This window comes from Trachurus japonicus, chromosome 23 (assembly GCF_045865225.1).
Source record: "Trachurus japonicus isolate A0001 chromosome 23, Traja_1.0".
In the NCBI taxonomy this organism is placed as follows: domain Eukaryota; kingdom Metazoa; phylum Chordata; class Actinopteri; order Carangiformes; family Carangidae; genus Trachurus; species Trachurus japonicus.
In genome coordinates, this window is record NC_140929.1 from 1,720,927 (window position 1) to 1,736,798 (window position 15,872).

Consider the following 15,872-nt stretch of genomic DNA (forward strand, 5'->3'; position numbering starts at 1 on the left):
GAGGGTTAGTGTGTGTGTGTTGCTCTTTATTAAACACAGATGTGTTTTCACTTTTACAAGGTTTTTAAAGAGGCAGCTGCTCAACAGCTCCACGTGTCTCTGTGTGTTTAAAGTTCATTTAAAGGGATAGTTCAACATTTAGTCAAACTGGCCCATTGCCATAATCCCTATAGTCATAGCAGTAGGTTCGTTACCTTTAATTGTCGGTGCAAGCTATTTTTAGAACGGCGGAGCAGAGCCGTGAGCTGCTCAGAGCTACGCTACGGAGGCTCATTATGGGATTTCTTGGTTTCCCTTCATCAAACTCATCAAATACACAATCCAACAACTCCACAACGCTCTGGTGGACAAGTTGTGAGCTGCACATTCACCACGCTATGAGATAATAACACAACGTTACCACACAGAGTTGTTTTAGAGGGAAATACAGAGACTGTTGATGAAAAACTGTCCCTGAAGGCAACGCGCATCAGCGGTTTTGCATGAATTTGCCAAAAATGTTGAACTATCCCTTTAATTATGGTATATTACAGGTGATGGACATGGACGGGACGGGCCGACGGGTGCTGGTGGAGGACAAACTTCCTCACATCTTCGGCTTCACGCTGCTGGGCGACTTCATCTACTGGACGGACTGGCAGCGCCGCAGCATCGAGCGCGTCCACAAACGCACCGCGGAGCGCGAGTTCATCATCGACCAGCTGCCCGACCTGATGGGGCTGAAGGCCACCTACGTCCACCAGGCCACAGGTGAGTCCAGAGCCCCCGCTGCTGCTGAAATTTCTGGAAAAAGTGGTTAGAGTTCTTTAAAAAAAAAAGAAAAAAGTTAAAAGTTTTCTAGAAAAAAAGTGCCTTGCAAAGGGATGTTTAAAATCAAGCTTTAGTCTGTTGTCCCCTTTCTCCAATTTAAACAAGTTTTGTAAATGTTCTGGTAATGATCTGTTCTTTGCTTTAAAGGGATAGTTCAACATTTTGGAAAATTGGCCCATTGCCATAATCGCTATAGTCATAGCAGTAGGTTCGTTACCTTTAATTGTCGGTGTAAGCTGTTTTTAGAACGGAGGAGTGGAGCGGCGAACTGCTCAGAGCTACGCTATGGAGGCTAAGGGAATTTCTTGGTTTTCCTCATCAAACTCATCAAATACACAACCGAACAACTCCAAAAGGCTGTCGTGGACAAGTTGTGAGCTGCACAATTACCACGCTATGAGATAATAATGGAACGTTACGAAACGGAGCCGTTTTCGAGGTAAATTCATGCAAAACCGCTGATGCGTGTTGCGTTCAGGGACAATTTTTCAGCAAGCAGACTCTGTATTTACCTTGTATTTACCTCGAAAACGGCTCCGTTTCATAACGTTCTGTTATTATCTCATAGCGTGGTGGTTGTGCAGGTCACAACTTGTCCACGAAAGCGTTTTGGAGTTTTGGGATTGTGTATTTGATGAGTTTGATGAGGGAAACCAAGAAATTCCTTTAGCCTCCATAGCGTAGCTCTGAGCAGCCTGCTGCTTCGCTCCTCCGTTCTAAAAACAGCTTACACCGACAAATAAAGGTAACGAACCTACTGCTATGACTATAGCGATTATGGCAATGGGCCAATTTGCCAAAATGTTGAACTATCCCTTTAAACATTATTTTTAAGGTCTGAAATTCTATTATATCGGGCCAATCGGATAATCATGTAACACAAATTTTGAAGCAAACACCAGAAATACACAAATATTTGTTCTCAGACTGAAGAACGTTACTTTTTTTAGTCAATATACGTTCAAATTAGGGCCAATGGCGTGAATTTGTGGAAATATTGTAAAGAAATTTCTGGAAAAAAGTGGTAAGATTTCTTTCTTTTTTTTTTTTAAGTTAAAAGTTTTCTAGAAAAAAAGTGGAAAAATCTTTTTTAAAAAGTTATATATATAAAAAATTATAGAAAAAAGTGGTAAACTCTCAAGAAAAGGTTGAGGACCGCTTTAACACCACTTTGAGAACCAATGATGTAACATTAGAGACAGAGTTTTTTTAGAGGGAAATGCAGCCGGAACTACATTCCAGACACGGCTGCTGCTGGGCGGAGGGATTTCAGAAGAGAAAGTAGTTCTGAGGATTTGCTTCATGTGTCGTAATGAACCTCCTGCTGTGACTGTAGGGGGTTATGGGGGGGAGGAGGATCTGACTAAATGTTGAACTGTCCCTTTAAAGTCACCGTTCACCTCAGACTCACACACTCTCTGAATGCTGATTGGTTGTTTCTCTGCTGACTCCGCCCCCCCCCCCATCAGCCTTTCTCTCTGTCCAGGTGTAAAAACCTGCAGGTATGAATTCATTCATGTTGCTGCTGCTGCTCTCAGAGGAGACGCAGCATTAACATGTCAACACCTCCTCCTCCTCCTCCTCCTCCTCCTCCTCCCCCTCCTCCTCCTCCTCCTCCTCCTCCTTTGAGATAACCATCGTGTCGACCACTGAGGGAATTTCTCTCATTCCACTGGACTCCAGGAAGTAGACCGCTCCGCTCCACTCCGTCTCTGAGCGAAGAGTTTTACTTTAGTTTTATTTATTTGTGCCAGAAAAATCCAGGACAACACTAACACTCTATAATTAGGATGCACTATTAAAGGGACACTTCACCCAAAATCGATAATTGACCTATGGTTAAGCCCCGCCCCCTCCACTCACTCGGACAAACAGTCAACATTCGGTGACAGTTGCTATGGCAACAGCTGTCACAGTAAGAGACATTTCACAGGAGGCAACTGATGGTTTTTGGAGACAGAAAGATTAAATATCATCTGGAAGTCACCAAGACTTCACTTAGCTTTACTGCTATGGCTGTCGGTTGCCGCGAAACGCCGATAGCGACGGGCTAACTTCTGTTAGCCTGTCTATGGAGTTTTACATTATACGTTAGCATTAAGCTAGCGGACTTTATGCTTAGTTGTGATACTGGCTAACATCTAAACATCTCTGACAATATGTTGCCTCAAATACGTTGTTGACTTAACTTAGAACAGATGTAGACATCCTTGTTAAGTTTATCCAGGTTTAGTTGGTGTTGTGGTCTACTGCATAACTTTATCCAGAGCAGACACTTCTCTCGGTTGAGATGTGGCTTGGGAAAAAGTAAAAAAAATCCCCCCCGTGGCCTCTCAGGATACCTAGGCAGGGCCGGCCCTAGGATGTTGGTGGCCCCCTAAACAAGGTTTTTGTTTGTGGCCCTGCACTCTAAGCTCAAACACCAAATCACTGGTTAAAACTGAATACAGACGTGTTTATGCCCTCTGAGGTTTGAGGCCATTTTCTCGACTTTTACATATTTTCTTAAATGTATCTTTTTAAGATACTTGCAGATGTAACAATACTCAAGTGTTTTATGTCTAAATATTAAACCTCCGCTGTAAGCACACTGAGGCCAGTTTGTCCTAGAACACTGTAGAAAGAAATAATTTAGGACAAATGCTGGAAATTTGAGGTCTGCTTTTTGAAAAAATTTCAAATCCCTTGTGAAAACACTCCTTCAGTCATGAGAATGAACTGTTTTGGTGTTTTCGGCCCTGTACCTAGTGTAGGAGTTGCATGTACCCCATGCACACCGTTTGACCATTTTAAACTTAAAATGTCAAGAAAAAACGAATGAAAACTGACTAACTGCAATGCATTTCAATGGACGTGGGAGCAGAGAATGTCTGAGTGTATGGGCTAGCTATGAGCACTGTGATTGGCTCATCACCTGATATTGATTATTGATGATGTCGTTGATCAGGCACCAACGCGTGTGCGGAGAGCAACGGCGGCTGCAGCCACCTGTGCCTGTTCAAGCCCGGCGGCGTGCAGTGCTTCTTCCTCCTCCTCCTCCTCTTCTCTCCTCCTCCTCCTCTCTCTTCCTCTTCTCTCCTCCTCTTCCTCTCTCTTCCTCTCTTCTCCTCCTCTCTCTTCCTCTTCTCTCCTCCTCTTCCTCTCTCTTCCTCTCTCCTCCTCCTCCTCCTCCTCTTCTCCTTCTCCTCCTCTCTCTTCCTCTCTTCTCCTCCTCTCTCTTCCTCTTCTCTCCTCCTCTTCCTCTCTCTTCCTCTCTTCTCCTCCTCTCTCTTCCTCTTCTCTCCTCCTCTTCCTCTCTCTTCCTCTCTTCTCCTCCTCTTCCTCTTCTCCTCCTCCTCTTCCTTCTTCTTCCTCCTCCTCCTCCTACTTTTTCTCCTCCTCCTCTTCCTTCTTCTTCCTCCTCCTCCTCCTCCTCCTCCTACTTTTTCTCCTCCTCCTCTTCCTTCTTCTTCCTCCTACTTTTTCGCCTCCTCTACTTCTCCTCTTCTCTTCCTGTTCCTTCTCCCTCCTTCTCCTCCTCCTCCTCTTCCTTCTTCTTCCTCCTACTTTTTCTCCTCCTCTACTTCTTCTCCTCCTCCTTTTCCTCTTTTCTCCTCCTCCTCCTCCTCCTCTCTCTTCCTCTTCTCTCCTCCTCTTCCTCTTCCTCCTCTTACCTCCTCCTTCCCCTCCTGTTCTTCCTCCTCCTCTTTCCTCCTACTTTTTCTCCTCCTCCTCTTCCTTCTTCCTCCTCCCTCTTCCTCCTCTCTCCTCCTCTCTCCTCCTCCTCTTCCTCTCTCTTCCTCTCTTCTCCTCCTCTTCCTCTTCTCTCCTCCTCCTACTTTTTCTCCTCCTCCTCTTCCTTCTTCTTCCTCCTACTTTTTCGCCTCCTCTACTTCTCCTCTTCTCTTCCTGTTCCTTCTCCCTCCTTCTCCTCCTCCTCCTCTTCCTTCTTCTTCCTCCTCCTCCTCCTACTTTTTCTCCTCCTCTACTTCTTCTCCTCCTCCTTTTCCTCTTTTCTCCTCCTCCTCCTCTTCCTCCTCTCTCCTCCTCCTCTCTCCTCCTGTTCCTCCTCTTACCTCCTTCCCCTCCTGTTCTTCCTCCTCCTCTTTCCTCCTACTTTTTCTCCTCCTCCTCTTCTTCCTCCTCTCTCTTCCTCTCTTCTCCTCTTCTCTCCTCCTCTCTTCTCCTCCTCCTCTCTCCTCCATTTACATGTTACAATATAAATGTTGAATCTAAATCCCATCTTTTTCCTGAATCCACCAAACTGCTGGGATCAGAATATTCCTGGTGTTCCTGTTGAGCTCCGTTTATTAGTAATAATATATCTGATATTGATTGATTAATTGATTGATTGATTGATTGATTGATTGATTATTGATGATGTGATGTCATCCATCAGGCACCAACGCGTGTGCGGAGAGCAACGGCGGCTGCAGCCACCTGTGCCTGTTCAAGCCCGGCGGCGTGCAGTGCGGCTGCCCCATCGGCCTGGAGCTGATCTCAGACCAGCGGACCTGCATCGTCCCCGAGGCCTTCCTGCTCTTCTCCCGCCACACCGACATCCGCCGCATCTCCCTGGAAACCAACAACAACAACGTGGCCATCCCGCTGACCGGCGTCAAGGAGGCGTCGGCGCTCGACTTCGACGTCACCGACAACCGCATCTACTGGACCGACATCACGCTCAAGGTTACTCCTCTTTCTCCTCCTCTTTCTCCTCCTCTTCCTCCTCTTTCTCCTCCTCTTCCTCCTCTTTCTCCTCCTCCTCTTCTCTTCCTTCTTCTTCCTCATCCTCCTCTTCTTCCTCCTCCTCTTCTTCCATCTGACAACCGCATCTACTGGACCGACATCACGCTCAAGGTTACTCCTCTTTCTCCTCCTCTTCTCCTTCTCTTTCTCCTCCTCCTCTTCTCTTCCTTCTTCTTCCTCATCCTCCTCTTCTTCCTCCTCTTTCCTCCTCTTCTTCCTCCTCCTCTTCTTCCTCCTCTTTCCTCTTCTTCCATCCGACAACCGCATCTACTGGACCGACATCACGCTCAAGGTTACTCCTCTTTCTCCTCCTCTTTCTCCTCCTCTTTACTCCTCCTCTTTCTCCTCCTCCTCTTTCCTCCTCTTCCTCCTCTTCTTTACTCCTCTTCCATCCGACAACCGCATCTACTGGACCGACATCACGCTGAAGGTCAGAGTTCCTCCTCTTTCTCCTCCTCTTCTCTCCTCTTCTTCCTTCTCTTCTCTTCCTTCTTCTTCCTCCTCTTTCTCCTCCTCTTCTCCTTCTCTTTCTCCTCCTCTTTACTCCTCCTCTTTCTCCTCCTCCTCTTTCCTCCTCTTCCTCCTCTTCTTTACTCCTCTTCCATCCGACAACCGCATCTACTGGACCGACATCACGCTCAAGGTTACTCCTCTTTACTCCTCCTCTTTCTCCTCCTCTTTCCTCCTCCTTTCTCTCCTTCTCTACATCCTCTCTCCTCTTTCTCCTCCTCTTCTCTTCCTCCTCTTTCTCCTCCTCCTCTTCCATCTGACAACCGCATCTACTGGACCGACATCACGCTCAAGGTCAGAGACTCCTCCTCTTTCCTCCTCCTCTTCTTCCTGTTCCTCCTCTTTCTCCTCCTCCTCTTTCTCCTCTTCTCTTCCTCCTCCTCTTTACTCCTCTACTTCTCCTCTTTCCTCCTCTTCTTCCTCCTCTTCCATCCGACAACCGCATCTACTTGACCGACATCACGCTCAAGGTCAGACACTCCTCCTCTTTCTCCTCCTCTTCTCCTTCTCTTTCTCCTCCTCTTTCCTCCTCTTTCTCCTCCTCTTCCTTCTTCCTCCTCCTCTTTCCTCTTCTTCCTCTTCTTCCATCCGACAACCGCATCTACTGGACCGACATCACGCTGAAGGTCAGAGTTCCTCCTCTTTCTCCTCCTCTTCTCTTCCTCCTCTTTCTCCTCCTCCTCTTTCTCCTCCTCCTCTTTACTCCTCCTCTTTCTCCTCTTCTCTTCCTCCTCCTCTTCTCTTTCCTCTTCTTCCTCCTCTTTCTCCTCCTCCTCTTTCTCCTCCTCTTTCCTCCTCTTTCTCCTCCTCCTCCTCCTCTTCTTCCTCCTCTTTCTCCTCCTCCTCTTTCCTCTTCTTCCATCCGACAACCGCATCTACTGGACCGACATTACTCCTCTTTACTCCTCCTCTTTTCTTCTTGTTCCTCCTCTTTCTCCTCCTCTTTCTCCTCCTCTTCTCTTCCTGTTCCTCCTCCTCTTTACTCCTCTACTCCTCCTCCTCCTCCTCTTCCTCCTCTTTCCTCTTCTTCCATCCGACAACCGCATCTACTGGACCGACATCACGCTGAAGGTTACTCCTCTTTCTCCTCCTCCTCTTCTCTTCCTTCTTCTTCCTCCTCTTCCTTCTTCTTCCTCCTTTCTCCTCCTCTTTCTCCTCCTCCTCTTTCCTCCTCTTTCCTCTTCTTCCATCCGACAACCACATCTACTGGACCGACATCACACTCAAGGTTACTCCTCTTTACTCCTCCTCTTTACTCCTCTTTCTCCTCCTCCTCTTCTCTTCCTTCTTCTTCCTCTTCTTCCTCCTCTTCCTCCTCTTCTTCCTCCTCCTCTTCTTCCTCCTCTTTCCTCTTCTTCCATCCAACAACCGCATCTACTGGACCGACATCACGCTGAAGGTCAGAGTTCCTCCTCTTTACTCCTCTTTACTCCTCCTCCTCTCCTCCTTCTTCTTCCTCCTCTTTCTCCTCCTCCTTCTTCTTCCTCCTCTTCTTCCTCCTCTTCTCTTCTCTTCTCTTCCTTCTTCTTCCTCCTCTTTCCTCCTCTTTCTCCTCCTCCTCCTCTTCTCTTCCTGTTCCTCCTCTTTCTCCTCCTCTTCCTCCTTCTTCTTCTTCCTCCTCCTCCTCCTCTTCCTTCTTCCTCCTCTTTCTCCTCCTCTTCCTTCTTCTTTCCTCCTCCTCTTTCCTCCTCCTTTTTCTCCTTTCTCCTCCTCCTCCTCCTCTTCTTCCTCCTCTTTCCTCCTCTTTCTCCTCCTCCTCTTCTTCCTCTTCTCTCCTCTTCCTCCTCTTTCTCCTCCTCCTCCTCTTCCTCTTCTCTCCTCCTCCTCCTACTCTTTCCTCCTCCTCTTTCCTCCTCTTCTCTTCCTCTTTCTCTTCCTCCTCTCTCCTTCTCCTCTTCTTCCTCCTCCTCCTAAACCTCCTTTTTCTCTCTTCCTTTTCCTCCTCTTCTTCCTCCTCCACTTCCTCCCTCTCTCCTCCTCCTCTTTCCCCCACCTCATCCTCTTGTTTCTCCTCTTCTTCTTACTCCTCCTCCTCTTCCATGTCTCCTCTTTCTCCTCCTCCTCCTCCTCCTCTCCTCCTCTAACGCCTAAATTCCACTGGATGCGGCACGGCTGCAGATCCGCTCCGGTACGGCGGCGGAGCCGTTACGTATTAATTATAATCACCGTGTGAGCGTCCACCGACTCCGGGTCCGCTGCGTCGTGGGTCTGGAACGGCACCGGCATCCGGCAGCCGGAGCAACACATACGCAGAACTTATATTTTTGCCGGACGCCGCAGCACGGCGCATCAAGCAGCACAGAGCAGGTCGTGTATGACAGGAAATCGCGGGCAAAATACAAAATAAAACACCCGGTTAATTTTCAAAATAAAATACACCATGTTTACAGCGGAGCATATTTCCTGCTTTACACCTTGAAAACGTTGTAATGGGCAGCGACCGGCCTGAAGTCAGCAGCTCGGAGGTTTTCAGACATCATTTCACCCCGTTTACACCATGGAGCAGGAGATAGTGATTGTAAAATCAAGTCAGGTCAGCACCAAGTTGTTTCTCTACTCCTCCTCTGGATTAAATTAATTGTTTTTGATTTTGTGGTTCACTTTATGGAAACTACAACCCGCTTTATCGCGAGATCACGTGTTCCCGCTGTGCAGCGGAGCCGCAACAATTTAACATCACGGACGGAACCGGTGTGAGTTGACGGAGTCGGAGTACGCAGCCGTTCCGTAGCGGACCCGTTTCGGAATCGTTCCGCATCCAGTGGAATCCTGGCGTAACCCCTCTCTCTCCTCCTCCTCCTCCTCCTCCTCCTCCTCCTCCTCCTCCTCCTCAGACGATCAGCTGAGCCTTCATGAACGGCAGTGCGTTGGAGCACGTGTGGACTCCTCCTCCCCCTCTACACTGTTATCTACACTGTGAAGCACTCTGTGTATTCGTACTGAGAAGGGTGCTATATAAATAAAGTACTTAGTTACTTACTACTCCTCCTCCTCCTCTCTCCTCCTCCTGCTCCTCCTCCTCTAACCTCTCCTCCTCCTCTAACTCCTCTCTGCTCCTCCTCTAACCCTCTCTCCTCCTCTCCTCTCCTCTCTCCTCTCCTCTCCTCCTCTCCTCTCCTCTCCTCTCCTCTCCTCTCCTCTCCTCTCCTCCTCTCCCCTCCTCCCCTCCCCTCTCCTCCTCTCCTCTCCTCTCCTCTCCTCTCCTCCTCTCTCCTCCTCCTCTAACTCCTCCTCTCCTCTGCTCCTCCTCCTCAGACGATCAGCCGGGCCTTCATGAACGGCAGTGCGCTGGAGCACGTGGTGGAGTTCGGCCTGGATTACCCAGAAGGCATGGCGGTGGACTGGCTGGGGAAGAACCTGTACTGGGCCGACACCGGCACCAACCGGATCGAGGTGGCCAAGCTGGACGGGCAGCACCGCCAGGTCCTGGTCTGGAAGGACCTGGACAGCCCGCGGGCGCTGGCGCTCGACCCGGCCGAGGGGTGAGAGACCAGAACACCTCTGTTACCATGGAGACGGGCCATACTTTATTCTGAAGGAGCTTTAAGACAAACATCTACCTTTATTTTGAAGGAGTTTTAACACAAACGTCTACCTTTATTCTGAAGGAGCTTTAATGCAAACATCTACCATTATTTTGAATGAGTTTTAATACACATGTCTATTTTATTTTGAAGGAGTTTTAACACACACGTCTATTTTATTTTGAAGGAGTTTTAACACACACGTCTACCTTTATTTTGAAGGAGCTTTAATACACATGTCTACTTTTATTTTGTAGGAGTTTTAAAACAAACATCTACCTTTATTTTGAAGGAGTTTTACTACAAACATCTACCTTTATTTTGAAGGAGCTTTAACACAAACGTCTCCCTTTATTCTGAAGGAGCTTTAACACAAACATCTACCTTTATTTTGAAGGAGCTTTAATACACACGTCTACCTTTATTTTGAAGGAGCTTTAATACACACGTCTACCTTTATTTTGAAGACACAAATGCCTATCTGTATAGGACGAATCTCCTTGTTGTTTACAACTACTTCCTGGTAGAAAACCAGCATGAGAACAATAGTGACGGACGAGAGTTTCACTATATTTATCTAATTTTTCATGTCACTATATCACCGTTTAGACTAATCTGATGTTTGTAAAGTTCATAAAACCAATGATTGCACAAACATTACTATTTATGTGTGCATGTTTTTGTAATTAGTCATGGTTATCATAGATTAGCCGGGCTAACGGTTAGCTACCTGTTTAACTTTAATAACTCAGTGACTCAATAAACGCTCCATGAACAAATATTTTCTCCAGCGGATATCTGAGTTCCAACATGACTGAGCTAACTGGAGTAGTTTCATGTCGTGTCCCACAACGGGAGGGTTTTAACAGCTGACGTCCTGCTGTTAGCTTAGCTACCGTTAGCTTAGCTACCGTTAGCTTAGCTACCGTTAGCTGTCCCTGTCAGCTGCAGCCACTGATGCTTTCTAGACACTGTGATTCCCCCAAACTGAATAAATACAACACATAGCAACACAAAACACACACACAGAAATAGTAATGTTTCTTCAATCATTTCAGATTTGTCTAAACGGTGATAGGGCGTGAAAAATATGATAAATAGCTAAACTCTCGTTCGTTACTATTGATCTCATTCAAATTACAGCTGGTTTTCTACCAGGAAGTAGAATGTAAACAAGGAGATTCGGTCTATAGAAGGACCTTTAATGCAAATATCTACCTTTATTTTGAAGGAGCATTAACGCAAAACATCAGACCGGACCATGCTAACTCGTCTCCTCCTCCTCCTCCTCCTCCTCCTCCTCCTCCTCCTCTTCTCTCCTCCTCTTCTCTCCTCCTCCTCCCCCTCTCTCTCCTCCTCCTCCTCCTCCTCCTCCTCCTCCTCCTCCTCCTCTTCTCTCCTCCTCCTGCTCCTCCTCCTCCTCAGCTACATGTATTGGACCGAGTGGGGCGGGAAGCCGAAGATCGACCGCGCAGCGATGGACGGGACCGGCCGCATCACGCTGGTGGCGGACGTCGGCCGCGCCAACGGGCTGACCATCGACTACGCCGAGCGCCGCCTCTACTGGACCGACCTCGACACCACGCTCATCGAGTCCTCCAACATGCTCGGTAACCATCCAATAATAACCAATAATCAATAATCAATAGTTCCTTCATCACACTGCTCCACATCGGATCATTGATTATTATTGATTTTCTATTAATTATCATAATATTCATGAGATTAAAAGCTTGTTAGGTTCAGTCTAGGTTAAAACTTTAAGCTTTAACATCTACCTTTATTCTGAAGGAGCTTTAATACAAACATCTACCTTTATTTTGAAGGAACTTTAAGCTTTAACACAAACGTCTACCTTTATTCTGAAGGAGCTTTAATACAAGCATCTACCTTTATTTTGAAGGAGCTTTAACACAAACATCTACCTTTATTTTGAAGGAGCTTTAATACAAATATCTACCTTTATTTTGAAGGAGCTTTAATACAAACATCTACCTTTATTTTGAAGGAGCTTTAACACAAACATCTACCTTTATTCTGAAGGAGTTTTAACACAAACATCTACCTTTATTCTGAAGGAGTTTTAACACAAACATCTACCTTTATTTTGAAGGAACTTTAAGCTTTAACACAAACGTCTACCTTTATTCTGAAGGAGCTTTAATACAAGCATCTACCTTTATTTTGAAGGAGCTTTAACACAAACATCTACCTTTATTTTGAAGGAGCTTTAATACAAATATCTACCTTTATTTTGAAGGAGCTTTAATACAAACATCTACCTTTATTTTGAAGGAGCTTTAACACAAACATCTACCTTTATTCTGAAGGAGTTTTAACACAAACATCTACCTTTATTCTGAAGGAGTTTTAACACAAACATCTACCTTTATTCTGAAGGAGCTTTAATACAAACATCTACCTTTATTCTGAAGGAGCTTTAATACAAACATCTACCTTTATTCTGAAGGAGCTTTAAGCTTTAATACAAACATCTACCTTTATTTTGAAGGAGCTTTAATACAAACATCTACCTTTATTTTGAAGGAGCTTTAACACAAACATCTACCTTTATTTTGGAGGAGCTTTAAGCTTTAACACAAACATCTACCTTTATTCTGAAGGAGCTTTAAGCTTTAATACAAACATCTACCTTTATTTTGAAGGAGCTTTAATACAAACATCTACCTTTATTTTGAAGGAGCTTTAACACAAACATCTACCTTTATTTTGGAGGAGCTTTAACACAAACATCTACCTTTATTCTGAAGGAGCTTTAAGCTTTAACACAAACGTCTACCTTTATTCTGAAGGAACTTTAAGGCAAGGCAAGGCATCTTTATTTATACAGCGCATTTCATACCAAGGCAACTCAATGTGCTTTACATAAAGACAAAACATTAAAAAAAGAAGCATAAGACAGAATAAAAACAAACAAAACACTAAAAACAGAGTTAAAAGCAAGAGCAGATAAAAGTAAAAGAAAAGAAAATAGATAAAGTTTTAAGTTCTCAGCTATAAGCACGTGAAAAGAGAAATGTTTTTAACCTGGATTTAAAAGTGCTGACAGCTGGGGCTGATTTCAGTTCTGCTGAATAGAAACGTCTACCTTTATTCTGAAGGAGTTTTAACACAAACATCTACCTTTATTTTGAAGGAGTTTTAACACAAACATCTACCTTTATTTTGAAGAAGCTTTAATACAAACATCTACCTTTATTCTGAAGGAGCTTTAATACAAACATCTACCTTTATTCTGAAGGAGCTTTAATACAAACATCTACCTTTATTCTGAAGGAGCTTTAACACAAACATCTACCTTTATTCTGAAGGAGCTTTAATACAAACATCTACCTTTATTCTGAAGGAGCTTTAATACAAACATCTACCTTTATTCTGAAGGAGCTTTAACACAAACATCTACCTTTATTCTGAAGGAGCTTTAACACAAACATCTACCTTTATTTTAAAGGAGCTTTAACACAAACATCTACCTTTATTCTGAAGGAGCTTTAATACAAACATCTACCTTTATTCTGAAGGAGCTTTAATACAAACATCTACCTTTATTCTGAAGGAGCTTTAATACAAACATCTACCTTTATTCTGAAGGAGCTTTAACACAAACATCTACCTTTATTCTGAAGGAGCTTTAATACAAACATCTACCTTTATTTTGAAGGAGCTTTAACACAAACATCTACCTTTATTCTGAAGGAGCTTTAATACAAACATCTACCTTTATTTTGAAGGAGCTTTAATACAAACATCTACCTTTATTTTGAAGGAGCTTTAACACAAACATCTACCTTTATTCTGAAGGAGCTTTAACACAAACATCTACCTTTATTCTGAAGGAGCTTTAACACAAACATCTACCTTTATTTTGAAGGAGCTTTAACACAAACATCTACCTTTATTTTGAAGGAGCTTTAATACAAACATCTACCTTTATTTTGAAGGAGCTTTAACACAAACATCTACCTTTATACTGTATGGAGCTTTAATACAAACATCTACCTTTATTTTAAAGGAGCTTTAACACAAACATCTACCTTTATTTTGAAGGAGCTTTAATACAAACATCTACCTTTATTCTGAAGGAGCTTTAACACAAACATCTACCTTTATTTTGAAGGAGCTTTAACACAAACATCTACCTTTATTTTGAAGGAGCTCTAACACAAACATCTACCTTTATTCTGAAGGAGCTTTAATACAAACATCTACCTTTATTCTGAAGGAGTTTTAATACAAACATCTACCTTTATTTTGAAGGAGCTCTAACACAAACATCTACCTTTATTCTGAAGGAGCTTTAATACAAACATCTACCTTTATTCTGAAGGAGCTTTAATACAAACATCTACCTTTATTTTGAAGGAGCTCTAACACAAACATCTACCTTTATTCTGAAGGAGCTTTAATATAAACATCTACCTTTATACTGTATGGAGCTTTAATACAAACATCTACCTTTATTCTGAAGGAGCTTTAATACAAACATCTACCTTTATTCTGAAGGAGCTCTAACACAAACATCTACCTTTATTTTGAAGGAGCTCTAACACAAACATCTACCTTTATTCTGAAGGAGCTTTAATATAAACATCTACCTTTATACTGTATGGAGCTTTAACACAAACATCTACCTTTATTCTGAAGGAGCTCTAACACAAACATCTACCTTTATTCTGAAGGAGCTCTAACACAAACATCTACCTTTATTCTGAAGGAGCTCTAACACAAACATCTACCTTTATTCTGTAGGAGCTTTAATACAAACATCTACCTTTATTCTGTAGGAGCTTTAATACAAACATCTACCTTTATTCTGAAGGAGCTTTAACACAAACATCTACCTTTATTTTGAAGGAGCTTTAATACAAACATCTACCTTTATTCTGAAGGAGCTTTAACACAAACATCTACCTTTATTTTGAAGGAGCTTTAATACAAACATCTACCTTTATTCTGAAGGAGCTTTAATACAAACATCTACCTTTATTTTGAAGGAGCTTTAATACAAACATCTACCTTTATTTTGAAGGAGCTTTAACACAAACATCTACCTTTATTCTGAAGGAGCTTTAATACAAACATCTACCTTTATTTTGAAGGAGCTTTAATACAAACATCTACCTTTATTTTGAAGGAGCTTTAACACAAACATCTACCTTTATTCTGAAGGAGCTTTAACACAAACATCTACCTTTATTCTGAAGGAGCTTTAACACAAACATCTACCTTTATTTTGAAGGAGCTTTAACACAAACATCTACCTTTATTTTGAAGGAGCTTTAATACAAACATCTACCTTTATTTTGAAGGAGCTTTAACACAAACATCTACCTTTATACTGTATGGAGCTTTAATACAAACATCTACCTTTATTCTGAAGGAGCTTTAATACAAACATCTACCTTTATTTTGAAGGAGCTCTAACACAAACATCTACCTTTATTCTGAAGGAGCTTTAATACAAACATCTACCTTTATTCTGAAGGAGCTTTAATACAAACATCTACCTTTATTTTGAAGGAGCTCTAACACAAACATCTACCTTTATTCTGAAGGAGCTTTAATATAAACATCTACCTTTATACTGTATGGAGCTTTAATACAAACATCTACCTTTATTCTGAAGGAGCTTTAATACAAACATCTACCTTTATTCTGAAGGAGCTCTAACACAAACATCTACCTTTATTTTGAAGGAGCTCTAACACAAACATCTACCTTTATTCTGAAGGAGCTTTAATATAAACATCTACCTTTATACTGTATGGAGCTTTAACACAAACATCTACCTTTATTCTGAAGGAGCTTTAACACAAACATCTACCTTTATTTTGAAGGAGCTTTAACACAAACATCTACCTTTATTCTGAAGGAGCTTTAATATAAACATCTACCTTTATTCTGAAGGAGCTTTAATACAAACATCTACCTTTATTCTGAAGGAGCTCTAACACAAACATCTACCTTTATTCTGAAGGAGCTTTAATATAAACATCTACCTTTATACTGTATGGAGCTTTAATACAAACATCTACCTTTATTCTGAAGGAGCTTTAATACAAACATCTACCTTTATTCTGAAGGAGCTCTAACACAAACATCTACCTTTATTTTGAAGGAGCTCTAACACAAACATCTACCTTTATTCTGAAGGAGCTTTAATATAAACATCTACCTTTATACTGTATGGAGCTTTAACACAAACATCTACCTTTATTCTGAAGGAGCTCTAACACAAACATCTACCTTTATTCTGAAGGAGCTCTAACACAAACATCT

The 15,872-nt window shown here is 43.0% G+C and overlaps 1 protein-coding gene across 3 annotated transcripts in view; it reads left to right on the top strand.

Annotated features, from left to right (window-relative positions):
• Nucleotides 1–15,872, top strand: part of lrp6 (low density lipoprotein receptor-related protein 6) — a 69,553-nt gene that overhangs the window by 28,933 nt on the left and 24,748 nt on the right. For all 3 annotated transcript variants that reach the window (XM_085768858.1, XM_085768859.1, XM_085768857.1), the window contains 4 exons: nucleotides 534–750; nucleotides 5,189–5,478; nucleotides 9,304–9,530; nucleotides 10,998–11,182. In XM_085768858.1, coding sequence (XP_085624984.1) covers nucleotides 534–750; nucleotides 5,189–5,478; nucleotides 9,304–9,530; nucleotides 10,998–11,182 — 919 coding nt within the window. The remainder of the gene's footprint in view (nucleotides 1–533; nucleotides 751–5,188; nucleotides 5,479–9,303; nucleotides 9,531–10,997; nucleotides 11,183–15,872) is intronic.